This window comes from Lissotriton vulgaris, chromosome 6, assembly GCF_964263255.1.
Source record: "Lissotriton vulgaris chromosome 6, aLisVul1.2, whole genome shotgun sequence".
NCBI lineage: Eukaryota > Metazoa > Chordata > Amphibia > Caudata > Salamandridae > Lissotriton > Lissotriton vulgaris.
This window is the reverse complement of record NC_141694.1, coordinates 1,377,159,884-1,377,178,869: the sequence shown is the minus strand read 5'-3', so window position 1 is coordinate 1,377,178,869 and position 18,986 is coordinate 1,377,159,884. Positions and strand designations below refer to the sequence as shown.

General features: G+C 39.4%; 1 protein-coding gene across 1 annotated transcript in view; it reads right to left on the bottom strand.

Annotated features, from left to right (window-relative positions):
• FANCL (FA complementation group L) overlaps window positions 1–18,986 on the bottom strand; it is a 306,249-nt gene that overhangs the window by 89,252 nt on the left and 198,011 nt on the right. Inside the window, exon 8 of the mRNA XM_086927492.1 lies at window positions 10,607–10,757. Coding sequence (XP_086783618.1) covers window positions 10,607–10,757 — 151 coding nt within the window. The remainder of the gene's footprint in view (window positions 1–10,606; window positions 10,758–18,986) is intronic.

The following is an 18,986-nucleotide window of genomic DNA, read 5'->3' as shown; positions in this document are numbered from 1 at the left end:
ATGTAAAGCGCTCTGATATCTGCAAAGATCTTGTTCGCGCTATATAAAACTCTGAAAATAAGAAAATAAATAAAATAAATAAATGTGGGGTACTGGATCAGGGATGTGTGGCGCAGCGGTCCTGGTGTGGAGTTTTGCATGGCAATACTTCGCACAGCGTTGGTTCTGCTGGGACCACAGATGGGCTAGCAGAGCACCTTCAGGCCTATTTCCAAGGGAGCAGGACAGAGGTGGCACCACTTAGGAGGGCAGGACTGACAGCTGGCTAAGTCCAGGTGTAGGGTTCAAGATTGGTAGAGCCTGTTCTGTACCGGAGGCTCTGATCAGGAGGCCATCCAACTAGCGCTTGAAGTCACTCTGATTGTCCTGGGTTCTAGATGCAGCTCCAGTAATCTTAACTCATGCAAAAGGGCAGCACAGCACGGCAAGAGAGTGACAGTCCTTCTTGCAGCAAAGCAGCACAGCAATCCTTCTTCTGAGACTTCAACAGATCCAGATGTGTACTGAAGAGTTGGTCTAAGGGTCCAATATTTATACCTGGTACCCACTTTAAAGTAGGAGCGGTTTCTAGGGGCTTCCGCCTCCCTGAGGTATTAGACATCCCTTTCCTCCCTGCTCTGGTCCCATCTTGTCTGGAGACACAAAAGACTAGTGACAAGCCCTTTGTTTGAGCGCTCAGGCTGAGCCAATGTGAATTGCAAATGGTGGCAGCTAGTCCCCCGTGTTAAGTCACCCATCATGCCAACAGCTAGCTTCCCGCTGTCTAACTGTCTGGCAGCAATACAAAAAGACCAACTGACAGATACACCTAATTATGTGACCTATGTTGCAGCCACCAAATGGTTAGAACAAGACAATACCAACTTTCTAAAAGTGGCATTTTCAGAATTGCTACTTAAAATCCGACTTTATCCCTAAAGAGGGTTTTAATTCACAATTCCATAGACAGCAAACTAAACATTCATATCTGCTCCACATTGAAATTACCACTTATGAATGTAATAAGGAAACCCCAATGTTATCCTATGGGAGAGGTAGGCTTCCCAGTAATGAAAAGCAAATTTAGGACATGTAAACCTTAAAGACACACGTCCAACTTTTAAAATACACTGCACCTTACCCTATTAGCTGTTTAGGGCCTACTTTGGGGGTGACTTATATCAATTAAAAAGGAAGGCTTGGGCCTCACAAAAGGTTTATCTTGAGACATGTTTAAAGGGCTACTTAAGTGGGCGGCACAATCAGTGATGCAGGCTCATAAGTAGTATTTAAGTTACAGGCCCTAAATACATGTAGTATCACTTTTTCTGGGGACTTACAAGTAAATTAGCTGTGTCAATTGGGTATAAGACAATTTCACCCTGTTTAAAGGATAGAGCACAAGCACTTTAGCACTAGTAAAGTGACAGTCATAAGGCCAACAAATTCAGTAAAAAAGGAAGGGGTGAAGGCAAAATGTTTTGAGGGTCTAAAAAAGTTAAGAAGTGGGTTCCATGTTTGCAACCCTAAAAGTCTGTTTGCCTTTCTTTCTTTCTTCCTTCTTTATTGCCTTCTGTTCTTTTTCATTCTTGCCTTTTCTTTCTTTTTTCCTTGCCTTGCTTTCTTGCCTTCTTTCTTTCATGCCTTCTTTCTTTCTTGCCTTCTTTCTCAAAGGCAAGAAAGACTGGCAGCCAATGCCAGACAATTGGCCTTTTAAGGTTTGTGCTAGCAAAGACCTTTTGATTTTACTAAATTATGTGTATAACATAGTTACGTATAGGAGTTTTCAGCCAGACTTCATCCATTATGTGTGGTTGTCATTCACATTTTAATTCCACCCACTCCAGCATGCATCAAGGGGCAATGCATCAGCCCACTCCAGCCACTGGCAGACTCAAATAGGAGTTACGTCATGCTTCGCTTTCACAGGGAGCTTATTACACACAAAGTAACACCCTTCAGTGTTAGGGAGTACTATGGTAATGTGTGCTTAGCCTATGTTTTTGTTTAGATTGATGAAGCCCCGACAGCTACCAAACGAATACATTTTAGCACAAATCATGAGAAAACAACAATTGCCCAAAGGCTAGCGGCCAACGCCAGACCTATTGGCTTTGCTAATACTTGCACTTACGGAGATCTACACGCCAACACGACAGGAGCACCATTAACAGTTCGAGAGGCCCAAAATTGAAGAAGTGGGACCAGTTCTTAAATTAACACAAGAACAGCATTTATTGCAAATTGGCGCCTTATTCTTGACGGCTCCAGCAACACGTGAGAGCATCTGAGTGTATTATTATGCTGTAATGACTAACAAGAAAATATAAGGAAATTATACTATAAGAAACCAAAGAATATTGTGACCAGCACAACAATGAAAGACTATCAAGTATCCATCGATAACTTTAAGATATTGTGATAAAGAAACATTTTGGTCCTGAAGAAGGTGCTAATATCAACTGTACACCGAAACGCCGCGTCGACTGTTATTAATTTTTCTTAATGACTGTTTTTAAGATTTGTCTCCTAAAAGAGTAATAAGCTGTATAGAAATTAGATTGTAACCCTCAGGGAGGCATTTTTAAGCTATTTTTTATGTAAAGAATAAATTGTTTTAATTTAATATCCTTATCTACACATTGTTGATTAATCTTGCAACACTTTTGTGCCTTTTCAAACTACAACACTGTGTGTCCCCCTCAATTTAGATACCGATCTTTACAAGTGTGTTTTTCCTAGAAGTATCTGTCCTTTTGTTTTTGACTACTGACCCCCTCCCTGCATAATAAATAGGGGCACCTTCCTATATTTTTCCAAAGTGGAGACAATCCTTAGTGGCCTGCATAAAGAAAGTTGTCAAAAAGAAAGATAAGAACAGATAACATTCCTTTCCCAGAACAGAAGCCTTCATCAAAGCTGCAGTTGAGTCAGTTTAGCAAAGTGTCCGAAAGTATCTCATGATCCCACAGAGACAGGCAGTCGTCTTCAAGTTCTTGTCTGAACAGTCAGACAGAGCTGAACCTGTGGGTTTGCTGTTAGTCAATAAGGTGTCAAACTGGAGGAAATACAGAGGTTGAAGGGAAAAGACACAGGTTCGGGGAATGATAGCACAGTTGGTGGAAGGGACAGATTTATAAACTAGGTCCTAGAAAGGTATGCTAGTAGCTCCTCTTGGAGTATATCCAGTCCTAATTTATTTATTTATTTATTTTTCACATTTTTAGAGCACACTGTTACCCGGAGGTGTCCTGGCGCTGAAATGATTGATCCAGTGTGTTTGGGCAGGGAGCTTAGTGTGTAAAGAGCCAGGTCTTTAGCGCTCTTCTGAAAGACAGAAGGTCCGACGACTGTAAGATTGAGTGGTAATCTGTTCCATGCTACTGCCGCGCCCAAGGAGACGCTCCTGCCACCCCATCGCGCTTTCCTGATTCTAGGGACTGTTACCAGCGCCTGCTCACCAGATCTTAAGGTTCTTGCAGGCTTGTGCCAGTGGAAAAGCTGCTTCATACACCGGGGGCCAAGGTCATAATACCAGTAAGAAGCGCACAATTTATCATCAGTTACAGTCACCAAATATCAGTATACACACTCACATCATCAATGAGAGACAACCTTTTGCTAGACTACATGCCTTACTAGCAGTGATGCATAGGACACTTTTCTATAACCAAAGAAATGCACCTCTTGTCAGACAGCAACAGCTATATACATCACCAGACGGGTAATGAGGTTTCTTCTATCTGAGGAAGATTTTTCCCAACAGTTTTGCTGTCTCTCTCATAAGTTGAGACTACTGCTTGTAGAAAGTCCACACTTATCTCCATCCAGCAACTCTGGTGTGCCCTGTTTAACCTAAAGCAGCGCTCTTGTAGTCTGTCACTTGGGGTGCGGCTAAGAATCTAAAGACTGTTGTTGGTTGCCTTTCTCATAAATAGGAGGATCTGAAAGAGAAGTACTTTTTTGCTCCTGTGTCTGTTAGGCCCACCTTACCCGTCAGGCAGATGACAGGGAAATGTTACTTTTAAGTTCTGAAATCTCTGTTATATCAGAATACCGGTCAAAGGTTGGCCAACTTCCTCGAGGCGTGAGTGCCACTAAAATGTAAACAAGTGGTGGTTTACATGAAAACTAGAACTAGTTTTTGATATGATTCTTGACCGAGGATGTTATAACATCCTATTTTACTGAATCTTATCAAATGCTGTTTTACTACAGTATTTGTAATTCAATTGCTTTGTTGGCTGAAGTAAGTTCACTATTTCAAGAACTTATAAATTACGTTAGTGTATGGTCTCCTACAGAGTATGCGCTGAGATTGCTTATAAAATCTCTTAATAGCGCTGTTTGATTACACCATCGTAAGTAGACCAATAATCTCCAAGAACTCCATCTGCAATAAATAGTTTATTTAGGACGAATGACACGGCCATGGTTTTACTGCAAACTCCTACCCTAAAATCTTGTCCAGGTGTTGCAACTGCAATGGTACTAGCAAACCGTTGATGAATGCGTTTGCTATGTAGGATCAAATGCCTTTCTCGTACCCTCGCTGCTTTGCGATTCAGAAATGGTGACAGAAGCCCTCTGGAGTTGGAAACAATTTTCTGACTCGTGAAGGGCTCCCGTATATTGTACAAATGTATTTTGCAGTCGCAAATTCTGATTTTTCAAATTGAACGCTTGGCGACTGGAGAATAACTTTGTACATTAGGCCCTGGTCTGTTGAATAGTTTGTATTTCTAAGATGCACATTTCCAAAACACGTACATTAAGAATGTAATGGAAACGTCTATGCAGTACCCTTTTCCATTTAATTTCACATTTGCGGTCTGTAGTTGGAGGTTTCCTAAACCAATCACAATGTAATTTTAGGTGTACACAATAGGTCTATAAAATTAATATGTCGGCGAAATTGTTTTAGGGCTGAAATACACCTTTATCCGAGGATGTCGATTTTTTGCACCACATAAGATGTAAATACCTGTACATGAACTTTATTCATTCAGAAGTTAGGAAAGCAAACATGACGCACATTTATTTTGTAATTCGGAAGTGTGCTGGAAATAGAGATGTTAACACGATCAAAACAAATCAAGACACTTGACTTGGTTATGCACTAATGATAAATATTTACAGAAACCTGATTTTCACACATTTTCATGTGTGCGCAATATGGTTTATCAGTAAAACTGTAGGTCTGTGCAAATTTAGAGGCCATTTCTTTTTTTTTTATTTCAAATCGTTTTTATTGAGAATTTAGGAAAAAGGAAAGGAAAAGCAATACAATAAAGCTTCAATTACATAGATTGATTCAAACATGCTATTAAGTGACACCTACACGAAACTAAAGGAAAAACAAAGACAAGTAGATCAGGTACATGACATCCAAGCTATCAGAAAGCATGGTATTCACAGTGTGATCAGGTGCAGAACTATACAATCAAGGGACCATACATGAATAAAATATAGTAGTAAGTGTTACTTCACGGGGGGGGGGGTCATAGTGAAAAGACGATACATCTAAAGATTTCCAAAATTTCTTGTTGGAAGGCTTCCATGTAGCCGATTGCAGCGCTGGATTGTCTGCTCCTCTCAAGAAGGAGAGCCATTCCTGCCAGATTTTAAAATTGACCTCCGATGCGCTTTTCCATTTGCATAGGATAACCTTGCATGCCAGTGTTAACATTAGATCTAGAAGTTGGCGGTCATGAGTGTCTGGTAGCTGGGGATCTAGCGCACCTAGTATAACGTAGATAAAGTCCTTTACAGGGTTAATGTTAAAAATTTGGTGAATACAAGCAAAGACCTTCCCCCAGAATGTCTTTAATATAGGGCAGTAAAAAAGCATATGGGCATGATCCCCGATCGCTGTCTGGCAATTCCAGCAAGTGGGTGTATCTCTCAGGTGGCATTTAAATAGCCTATGTGGAGTCCAGAACGTTCTGTTCAGCAACATGTATTTTGTCTGGCAGAGAATTGGGGACACCTTATTGGACAAGGCGGTTTTATGTATCACATCCCAGTCTAGTGTTATTCCCGTTGAGATTAGGTTCCGATTCCCATTTGCCTTCCACCAGTCTGTGGGATTTCTTGGGCAGAGGGAGGAGTAGCTTGTAGACTTTAGACACAAAGTGGCCAGCATGAATCAGATGTGGTAGGTGTGTCACAAGCCAAGGTGTGCCAGTGGTAAGGTTACGTTTAGAGATGATGGATTTCAATTTCAGGAACTGGTAAAAATCTATGGGGGGCAGGCTATATGTCATCTGTAATTTCGAGAAAGGAATGGGCTGTGCTCCCTCATAGAGGTCCTTAACCATGTTAATGCCCTTTTCAGCCCACCAGTCCCAAAAGAGGGTTTTGCCGTCTAGTTTGAACATGGGGTTTCTCCAAAGTGACCCAAAAGTGTTTTTTTTTGATAGTGGAGTTAGTTTTATGGGATTGGTCAAGCCTTAGCAAGGCTCGCCTAGTGTTCAACAGGATGTATTTGGAATGAGATAAGTGTGCTAAGTCCATAGTAAGGAGGGTTTGTAGGGGTGCATGTGCGATGATAGATTTTTCAATGGTTAACCACACTGGGACATAAGATGGAGAGTCTACCAGCCAGAAAGCTCCCTGTTTACAGAGGAAAGCAGTCTGGTAATTCCTGAACGAGGGAAGGCCCAGGCCGCCCTTTTCTTTTGCTAGTTGTAACTTTTTCAATGATATCCTGGCTTTCTTCCCTCGCCACAGAAACCCACCAAACAGCTTATCCACCTTTTTGATAAAATTGTCCGTAAAAGTCGTAGGAAGCATGCTAGCTAGATAATTCACCAGTGTAGTGGACATCATTTTGAGAGTTTCTGCTCTGCCCCACCAAGAGAGAAACTTGGGTGACCATCCATCTAACAGTGTGGAAATCTTTTTCAAGGTTAGTTCCTCATTAATTTTTAAGGTTGATATTAAATCTTTCCCAAAATCAAGACCCAAATATTTAAAACATTGTGGTTGCCAGGTGAGGCAGAGGTTCCACGGATGTCCTTATTACCGATGTTGTTCAGGAGTTTGACCTCCGTTTTATCCTTGTTTAGTTTATAGCCTGAGACCCTGGAGAACTCGTCGATATTGCACATTAGCGCAGGAATAGCCTCATCCGCTCTTTCCGACATAATGAGTACATCGTCCGCATATGCGGTTAGTTTTACGGTGTAATCTTTGAATGGGATACCAGCAATGGCATCATTATGCCTTATATGATATAGGAACGGCTCAATTGCTAACAAAAACAAGGATGAGGAGAGAGGACACCCCTGCCTTGTTACCGGTTTCAGACATAGAGATGAGGAAAAAGAGCCACCTGCTCTAACCCTTGCAGTAGGACAAGCGTAGAGGGACATTACACGTTTTGTGAATGTTACGCCTAAGTTGAATTTATGCAACACTGCTTCGAGAAAGGCCCAATCGACTTTGTCAAAAGCCTTTTCGGCATCGAACGTTATTGCCGCCGTGGGTGTATCTAGAAGTTTTGCTTTCTCCAGCACGTGCGCCAGTACCCTGGTATTATCACTAGACAGTCTATTTTTTAGAAATCCTGCTTGAGAAGGGTGGATTAAGTTGGGAAGAACTCGCTGTAGACGGGCCGAAAGGATCATAGCTAGGATCTTACAGTCGAGATTAATTAAGGAAATGGGTCTATAATTTTTGGGGAGGGAAGGGTCCTTACCATCTTTGGGGAGTACCGCGATAATTGCCTCCGCCAGGGTACCCTTCACTTTACCCGTATCACTTATTTCTCAGAACAGGTGGAGAAGAGGGTCCACTAGAGGCCATTTCAATAGAAAATTTGGCGTCTGTAAAAGACAATGTGTTACTACATGATGCTTTAATTATTATATTCAATAATCGCCAGCATCATGTCCATTAGAGGATGAGGGGTCACGAAAGTTTCTCATTTTAAAAAATGGGTCGTGGTTCTAGGAAGTTGGTGAAGCACTGGATTAGATCAGCAGTTCTTAACCTTTTTACTTCTGTGCACCCCACTGAATCATTACTGGAATCTGGGGTCCCCCACTGAGTCGTTATTGGAAGCAAGGACCCGGCCTAAACAATTTCTATGTTTTGAACATTAAAACAATAGACAGAAGTAGAAAAACAGGTATTCACCCAACAAATGCTTGAATATTAAACTAGGTTGTGTAATTCACAATCAACCATAGAAAAGGTTTTCAAATGTCCATCGTTGCATCCTTACTTGTAAATACTTTATTTATTTTGATAATTCATTGTAATAATTTTTAATTTTGTAAAACAATCGTGGACCCCATGAGTAGGCCTCGTGGACTCCCAGAGGTCCTCAGACCACAGGTTAAGAACCACCGGATTAGACAATTGCGAGTTCTATAACTTCCTGAAACTAGAAACTTTATTACCATAATAGGATGAATATCGTTTCCAGACTTTCCAGACCTACTGGAAAAGGTAGCTTTTAGAAGTCATTTGGTTTCAAAGGTCTAAAACCTTCCCTCCCAGGAGAATTGCACACTAAATTAAAAAACTCAAATGAAATGAGAAGAGTTAGCTTGTGTGAAGTCCAATCCACCCCCTACTCAAAAGAATTGGTCATAGATTTAGATATCCACTTCCTGTGCAATATTACACTGGCCTTAGAACATGAGGTTCTTCACTGTACATGAGGTAGACTTAACTTCTGTCAGTCTGAATAAAGTATGCATCCTACCAAGAGACTATAGTTGGAATTGCCAAAAATCTGGGGAGATTTCCTACACATGATGTCTGAGTGCCAATGTGCATATTCCATATGGTTAAAAATCACCAAAGATGTCAAATACATTCTCGGTGTAAATATAGATCTAAACCCCATTACGACCTATCTAGGTGTACATGTACTTGCAACCCCATAATCTCCTAATCACAGTAATAACTTCTATGAACGTGTTCCATAGCTTAGGGGTCAAAACAATTATATCAGAGTGGAAGATGGCATAAAACATATTTACATAGGATTAGTGGTCATGACTGTGCTTTTAATGCACAGCAGACAACTCAGTTCTCCACTATAAAAACAATATTCGTCCCATCTGTGGCACAAGCTAGATCTTTACCTGCAAATGAGGAAACCACCCTAAAACCAGATTCTTACCTCTTTATAAGTCCCACCAAAGTTGCTGTTCCCTCATTTTAAGTTTACCATACTCCGAAAAAGACACCCGGTTGACATGTTTAGATATACAGATAGTTGAATATCTTTGAAATTACTTTACTTTACTTCTCATGACCTCAACTTAAATGTGTAACTCAGATGACAATTACTTTAATGGAATCACTTCCCCTTAATTAGGTACATTTTGTGTTTATTTTGTATTCTTATGTTCTTTTGAGTTTAATCTTTCTTAAAACAAAAACGAAACCAATTTGAAATTTAGAAAAACTAAGCTATATCTTCAAGCTTTCTTGTGCAGCCCAATATACTAGAATTTGGCTGCCATTAGAGTTAAATCCTTGATGCCGGGCTAAGACCGAACTGATGAATACTACAGAATAACTATTCTTACCAGTGAGTAACAGTCTATGCTCTCATCTTCACTGACTTCCCCTTAGATTTTGAGCTCACCAATTATGCTACACTCCTCAACCATTTTTTATTGATCAGTGGGGTGGGAGGAACTGGCCTCAAAGATTTGCATCAAGCTAAACCCACGACGTTAATCTGACTCGAAAGCACTGCTTGCAGAGGTCTTTGAGTTCACTTATCTCACAAATCATTTTTAATGTTCACATCATACCTTTTTGAATATCCTCAGCAGTTATCGGGATACCAATTGTATGCAAACAACATTAGGAACTACTTCTAAGTATCCCATGAGGTAGATGAACGCTCGAAGAGCCAGTATTCTTTCAAAGGTGAATCCAGCTCAAAATATTTTGTTTGAATGACTCTTCGATGCAGGTCGTGCTGCTAGTACCAGGGCAGCATACCTGGCTTCTATTCAACTGTTTCCCCTCTATGGCAGTACATATGCTTGTCAAGAGGATGAACAAGATCCCAAAAACGTATTTCATGTTAGGTTGAAATGCACTGATCACATTTCCCTGTGTGGTTGGTCCTGCACCGGCGTACGATCAAGCACACAGTCGACTTTAGGATATATTTGCAAGCGAGTAGTCCCCAACAGTACAGCACCCCCTTTTTCGATTTTGCACATTAATAGTGCTGTACCAGTTGGCCAGATGTCAAACTGACAAGTTTTTTGTGGGAAGACCCAAACAAATTTAAGGCCATTTCTCGTGGAAACCGGTTTGTTCCCTCGCCTCTTTGCCAGTAAGGGGTCTTGAGGAAATGTAAAAAGTAAAAAAATTAAATAAGAAAAAAAGACAGAAAATGCACATGTCCAAAAAGACCATTGGTCTTCATTCTAGTAGCTGACATTACATGTTGGCACTTTCCGCTTACTTCCTGAAACTGTGTATTTTGGCTAAAAGTCCATAATTACGGGCAACAAGCCATTCCGTCTCACATCTAGTGGTATGAAACTACCCTAAAGCTGCGTTAAGTGCTATAATGCAACAAACAAACAGAATAAATGCTATGTTTAGCTCACGCACTAAATTGCATTCTGGTTTTCATTACCTATTGCAATTCTTCGCAAAGTGGCACTTCGAGTTGGTTTCTCTGGCTCCAGAACCCAAGTCTTCTCATCAATTTCATCAAGAACATCCCAGAACACCTTAAGTGATTCCAAAGCTGCCAGGAACTGTGTGTGAATGCTTGCTAAAGAGCTCTACAGAAAAGAGAACACAAACATGTTACATTCTATCAGTAAAAAACTTTAAATCACAACATCATTAATTGGCACTATCCCCCAGAGAGTTTAGATTTTACTATACAAGATAAATTAGTTTTCGGTTACATATTAGGGGTCAAGAGTGTGGTTTGTACACTAAGAGCAATTCTTCAGAGTGTATTCTTAATTCAAATGTATGTAAGTTGCAAAATCACTTTAGATGAATCAGCTATATCTGTTGTTCACATGATGCCACCAGGGTACTTCTCACAGAAAAAAATACTGTGAAAAGGTACAATATACTCTGGCGGTAAGAATTAACGGATCCCTGATACAATATCGACGGACCGAATATCGAGTACAAAAATTATCGACGTAATTATATCGAGTACAAAAATATCGACTCCCAATACTTAAACATAAAACTACACAAATATCGACTCAACAATATTGCAACAAAAAAACATCGAAAACATTATCAACCCTAAAAGGTATCGCAAATAAAATATATCGACTTTCAACACACAAAGACATAATCAAAAATATCGAAAACAAAAATATAGACCACTAAAATATCGCTAAATCAAATTATCGACTTCACTATACATAATAAATATATGAATATATCAGGAAAAAACACTGTAAATCGTAACATAAATCAGCATACTTATATAAAATATAACATACTACAATAAGACAAATACACAGCAACATTTATAACATAAAACATTTTTATAATACAATAAGTGCACATAATATAATCATATAAAACATTATACAGCTCACATTACAAAACAATATTAAATAAAAAGAATGAAAAATAAATGCACCACAATATAAAACCATTGCCTAGCATCAACAAAACGAATCACATAACTACCAAAAAAATTCAAAATATCGCAAATAACCAATAAAAAACACCAAATAATTAAATAGACCAATCGAATCAACCAACACATAATTGAAACACTATATAAAGAAAGTAAAAACACAATTAGATACCACTTGGTGCTACAAAACGTGAAGGGGAAACTCTGCCAAATTTTCACCAGAACAGAAAGCTGCTACCATCAAACAAAGGATAAAGAAAACAAAAGTAAGTACCTGCCTGACATAAACTACTAGGCTTAGCACTAATAGCTACAAATAATAAATTAAACATTAAGCTAATCATTTTCTTTCATTTTTACCATTTTTTGCAGACATACCACAATTAAAGAAAAAAAGGCCAACATTTACAAACCTATCAACTCTAAAAACAAAGTAAGTATACAAACTGAAATAACAGAGACAACTTATAAAACAAAACTTAGAAAGAAAACGTCCAAATAAAAAGGAATCCAATAACTGTAAACAAAACATATACAATAAATGATTTTACTTTTACCAACAGAGCCATCAACAAAAGAAACAGAAGAAAAGCATCAAAAAACAGAGCACAGCCCTCCAAACAAATGAAAAACTGGTAAATATACTGTGAAAATGTGATAAATGTAATGATAAACGTAAAACAAATATAAATTTCTCTATGTAACATTTATTTACTGTAGAAAGAAACCAGAACAATGACAGAAGAAGCTAAATTTGTAACTTCACAGAAAGGCAAAATGCTTCTTTGTTATATAGGCTATACATATACCCAAGAAAAACAACATCAATTGAAAGTGTTTTGGAAATGCAGTAAATATTACAGTAATAAATGTTATGGTCGTGCTATTACTCAGAAAACAACTGTAACTAACACAACAGAACATAACCACCCTCCCAACGTGACAGAAATAGAAATTAGACAAATGCTTGACTCACTAAAAGAAGCAAGCACTAACACAGACCGCCCATCTACAACTATTCTTAAAGACCATCTAAGAACTCTCCCCCAACATGCAGCAAGCCAACTCCCTTCTATAGATTCTCTAAAAAAGACATTAGCTAGGCAAAAAAGAACAACTACAGCTATACCACCTGCCCCAAAAACATTTGAGCAAGTCCAAATTCCCCCTGAACTAACAATAACCCATAATAACGAACCTTTCATCATATATGACAATGCATCTAAAGAAAAAAGAATTATGTTTGCTACAGCAGACAATATGGTGAAATTACACCAGTGCGAAACATGGATGATGGACGGCACATTCTCAGTATGCCCAAAACCATTCTACCATTTATACACCATCCATGGACACTATAAAAACTGCCATATCGCCTTCATATATGCCCTATTACCCAACAAACAGCAACAAATTCATACTGCGGTACTAAATAAAATAAAAGAACGTCTAACCTAAGTACACTAAATAAACAAGCTAAAAGCAACAACGCTGTCGAAGGATGGCACAATGCTTTCCAAGCAGGTACAGACAGAGGTTCCCTAATCCTACATAAACTCTTTCAAGCATTACAAAAGGAGCAAAGCTACCAAGAACTCCGAATGGAGCAATCTATAACACAAATAGGCCCTAAACTAACTAAAGAAACGAAAAAAATGTACAACACCTTACAAAGCCAAGTAACCCTATACCCAACTACCAGAGACCTACCATACCTATCTACCATAGCTAAAACAATTCTTTAAACATATCTCACATACCTACACTATTCAAATAGTAAGCATAAAATATACATATTAAACAGGTTAGAAACTGTAACAAAATTATTCAAATATATTTAATATAAGTATTTAAATATATCTAAATAATTTCCTTACAATTTCTAACATATACCATAAAATTACATAAAAAATAACATGACAATCACACCCAAAAAGAATGAAAAATACTTACTCACTTTGTTGCTGAAGAGAAACCTTTGTAACAAAATAAGTCATTCCTTAGAAGTAATCCACCCAAACAATCCACATGAGATCATCCAAAAATAACACAAAATCCAAAAATGTTCTTCTCCAACACTATCCACTCGAAAACCCTTAAAAACCCGAAAATAGTTCACAAAAACAGAAAAAACGCTCCATGGAAATGTAATATTAATAAAATTTTAAAAAACACATCCATAACGATTCTTCTCCATAATAGATCCAACGATAACCCTTTAAAAACCTGAAAATAGTGTAAAAGATAAAAAAACGCTCCTGGAAAAACCGAAAAATGTTAGAAAGTGTGTCTCTAATATATTAAAAAATAATAGAGACCCTTCTTACGAAAAAAACGCAATCTTCTCCCAAAAACGACATCCACATGAAGAATCTGTAAAATAGAAAAAAAACATACCCACCCGCACACAATGCAACCCAACATACAATTTAAAACATTATTAAACATAATACAAAACATTAAGTTACATTTCTAACCCTATTCCTACCTCATCAGCATACTAACCCAAAACTAGTAAACCGGAACCAAAACGATAACCGTAACTACCGCCTAAAACACACACATCCTACAACTACCAAACAAGAGAAAACCTACACACACTCCACAAACACTCAAACTAAACATATAACTTAAATAAAGTACTTAAAATTAAACTTACCCTTCCACATGCGAAGCAGCCTCCAACCGCGAGCTCTTCCAAGTGGAAATGACCCAAAATAACATGGCGCGGTTACAAAATAGTCCCAAACAAACAAATAGTCCCATTTATATTAACATTAAATAACATTCTAAAATTATTTCACACATGTTACAATATACATTATGTAACTATTGTATTTTTTTAAATTAAACAAAAATGTAACATTGTTATAAAAATGATTCCAATGTACTATATGTTATTTTCAATGACTGTACATTAAATAAACAAACATTTACCTTATTAAAAATTACTTACATGACTGTATGAATATACAATACTGTTATTAATATTACTATTATTTACTGTTTGTATAAATCAATATTTTACCTAAAAACACTAGCACTGTATCTGTAAAAATTATTATTATTAATGTTATATAATATTAATAATTTATTTCAAAAAACACAAATGTAAATATTATATTAATGTTAACAAAACCTACCTTTTTGTATTAATGTTTATAAATATGTGTACTACACAAAATATTTAAAAATACTACCACAGTATTAAAAAATTATAAAAATAGTTGTATATGACTTGTCAAATAAATCTATTTTTACACTAAAAACTGTGAAATGAACAAAAAAATGTACACTTAATAAATATTACTTAAAGATAATTGTAATAAATTATGCTTGCAATAATAATTTTTATAGACAAATGTGCAACTGTGATGAAAATGTAAATATTTTTAATTAATTTCATGAAAATAAAAATGTACAGATAACATTTAAAAATGTCAATAAAATTATTTTCTGATTTCTTATTTTATTACCTACTTTTTGAAAATAATAAAATATTTAAAACATGCTGTGACTGATTAATTTATTTTTAATTACTAACAATTACAATAATTAATTTTGTTATAATAATTTTACCATACAACACGAGTTAAACATAGTTAATATCATTATATATACTCTCACAAAATACTAAACATTCATATATTATAATTTACTATTCCCACTCAACTATATATTCTACCAAAATGCTGAACAGTCAACCCAAATAATTTATCATTCCCACTCCACCAAGTATAAACTCAGAGAAGGTGCTAAACCCTTAACCCAAATAAATTACTATTCCCACTCCACCAAGTATAAACTCAAGGAAGGTGCTGGACACAAAACCCATATAATTTACTATTCCAACTCATCCAACTATAAACTCAGGGAAGGTGCTGGACACTCAAACAATATAATTTACTATTCCCACTCCACCAAGCACAAACTCAGGGAAGGTGCTGGACACAAAACCCATATAATTTACTATTCCAACTCCACCAAGTACAAGGTCAGGGAAGGTGCTGGACACAAAACCCATATAATTTACTATTCCCACTCCACCAAGTACAAAGTCAGGGAAAGTGCTGGACACAAAACCCATATAATTTACTATTCCAACTCCACCAACTATAAACTCAGGGAAGGTGCTGGATACCAAACCTATATAATTTACTATTCCCACTCCACCAAGTACAAACGCAGGGAAGGAGCAGGACTCAAAACCCATATAATTTACTATTCCCACTCCACCAAGTACAAAGTCAGGGAAGGTGCTGGACACAAAACCCATATAATTTACTATTCCCACTCCACCAAGTACAAACTCAGGGAAGGTGCTGGACAAAGAAAACCATATAATTTACTAAGCCCACTCCACCAAGTACAAACTCAGGGAAGGTGCTGGACACAAAACCCATATAATTTACTTCCCCGCGGGTCACAAGGGACATACGAGAGGTCACGTATGGGGCTTCTGCGTACTCAGGTCATTTGCCGATTTCCTTGGAGCTGAACCTCACCGGAGGACCCCCAAAACAGAGATCGTGGAAACTAGACCACAAACTGCTAGCATATGATGCTAACATTAAAGAGATACAAGCAACAATTCAGACATAATTAGAGATCAACCATGACAGCTCGACTCAGGTGGGAGCACTTGGAATCGCAGATCAAAGAACTGGAGGGGGTGTACTGCCGCACAGGAGTGGTCCAAATTAGGCGGCAGCTTAATGCTTCAAGACAGCAGCTGAAGGCCTTGGACTACGATCGAGTATTCTCTTTTACGCACCAAGCAGTGCTATTATGAGGGGGGAATCAAGGCCGGGATGCTTCTGGCAAATACGCTCCGCTCTCAAACAAACGCACGTTGTATTGTAGGGATCAAGAACTCCCAGGGCGAGATTCTTCGGTCGGACTGACATCGCTGCTACTTTTGAGACTTTTTACACAGACTTTTACACAGTAGACAGACAGGATCTGGGGGTGGCTGAGGCCATTGTGCAGGATGCACCGGTGGCTACCCTCCCCCCATGGATGCGACTAAATTGGATGCAGATGTCCATCTGGACGAGGTTCTACCAACCCATATCCTTACTAAATGTCAATCTGAAAGTCTTTTTGAGTGTACTTACAGCTCGACTGGCGCACTACATGCAGGGACTTGTGGACCCAGATCAATAGGGGTTTATCCTGGAGTGTAGCTGTAGTGATGGGACTCGGCGGATGTGTCACCTCTTGGACAAACTCCAGCGTACTCAGCGACTCACAGTGCTTCCCGAGAAGGCATTCGATCGGGTCCACTGGCCATACCTGAAACAGGTGCTATACAGATTGGGGGTCAGAGACCAATTTATGAGATGAGATGGGTAGATGCATATACAACTACCCGCAGGCGCGGATCAGGGAGAATGGGGTTGCCTCTTGACCCTTTCAGTTCAGGAGGGGGACACGGCAGGGGTACCCTTTATCGCCCTGCTCTTTGCTCTCTCTATGGAGCTGTTCGCGAAGAGAATTTGCCAGAACACAGACTTCCTAGGGATTAGAATGAGCATAAAATATCACTCTACGTGGACGATGTTGTACTCTTCCTTACGCAGCCAATGACCTCACTGCCCCCCTTATTGGGCAAAATTTAAACCTTTAGCCAGGCATCCGGCTATAAAGTTAACATCCACAAAACGCAGGCCCTTAGTTTGACCCTCCCTAAAGCTGAGCAACAGCAACTAGCATCACAGTTCCCATTTACTTCGGCTTCCGAAGATGTCCCATATCTAGGTCTGCAGATATTCTAGACGCTCGACAAGACCGGTCAGGTGAATTACTCATTACTTTTGGCTAAGATCAGGGGGAACTCCTGAATTGGAAAAAGGCACACAATATCGTGGCTAAGTAGATGGCGGCCATCAAAATGACCCTCTTGCCGGTTATTCCATATGTAATGCAGACACTCCCTCTTCGGCCCCCAACTCGGCTGGTGGCACAGTTGCAGCATCTCATCTGCGCTACATATGGGGTGGGAAGAGAGCACAGATTGCTGGACAGCTGACATACCAGAGACAGGAGGATGAAGGGCTCGGCGTTCCGCAGCTGGAGCGATACTTCCAGGCGGCACAATTGCAATATATGATCGAGTGGTAAAAATTGGAGTCAGAGAAGCACTGGTGCTTTATTGACTTGACTGCTCAATAGCGGGCATGCATGTTTGGAAAGTGCCATGACTCCCTAAGCTGCACCGACAACTCGGAGTCTAAGTATCTCTGATCCTGAGAACCACCCTTGGAGTGTGGGATAGAGTCCAGGAGTTGTGTGGCCTCTCCACCTCTAGATCACCTCTGACTCCCTTAATAGGCAACCCAGATTTCCCTCCGGCAAGAACAGGAAACGGATACCTCCACTGGCAAGAGGCCAGCTTCAAAAGAATTGGAGATCTTTCTGACCAAAAGGGAGTTATGGAATTTACTCGCCTTACCTCAGATTTCGGAGTTCCCATAAACGCGTACTGGCAATAGCCGCCCCCTAACCAAGTTCGAGTTGTGGTATATAACTCGGACCTCTGATAGGCGCCTGCTATCGGATATGTACACTTTCCTGAATACTCCTAGACAGAGCTTTAATTCCCCTTGGCAGCGCCGATGCGAGTCTTAACTGAAGCGCATATTCTCCCCTAGAGAGTTGCACGATATCATACATAGAGCTAGAGCCTCCTCTTGCAGCACCACGGGCAAGGAAATGTTCTTAAAAATAGCAAACTACTGGTATAACACACCCGCTAGGGTTGCAAGGTGGAAACCGGGAGGGGATGCTTTATGTTGGAGCAGATGCAGAATGCCTAGCACCCTCTGACATATTTTCTGGCATTGCCTGAAGATACAAACATACTGGGTTTCGATCCTACAGGACAGAGACACCTTTTACCTTACAGACATACACACTGGTAGGATTCCCCAATGCCCTTACATGTCCTCCTAAATCCTGCCGAGGGAGAGCGATTACCCTAGCAATGGGCGCTGCCAAGCAGGTGTTTTTGTCCAGTTGGGGAACTGAAGAGGTACCGACCCGCCTAGACTGGCTCTACAGGATGTGGGAGATGTGGAAAAGATTACGGCGAGCCTCACACAAACTACCCAAATTTGACAAAACCTGGGGCAAAACCATAGGTTTCTTATCCACAGAGTTTGCAGAGCTCACACACCTGAGCTATCTCCAAGCATTACGACTCACTAAAGCGCCTCCCTCCAAGGATGACTAAACACACACTTGACAGATGCCCCTACTGTCGCTACACTATACTTTGCCGAGACACAAACCCCCCCCCCCACCCCCCCCTCCCCCCCGGAAAAATATGAAGGCATATCTCTCTTTTTCTTCTCTGTCCTTTCTGTTGGAGTTAAATTTGGCTTATTGCTCCCCA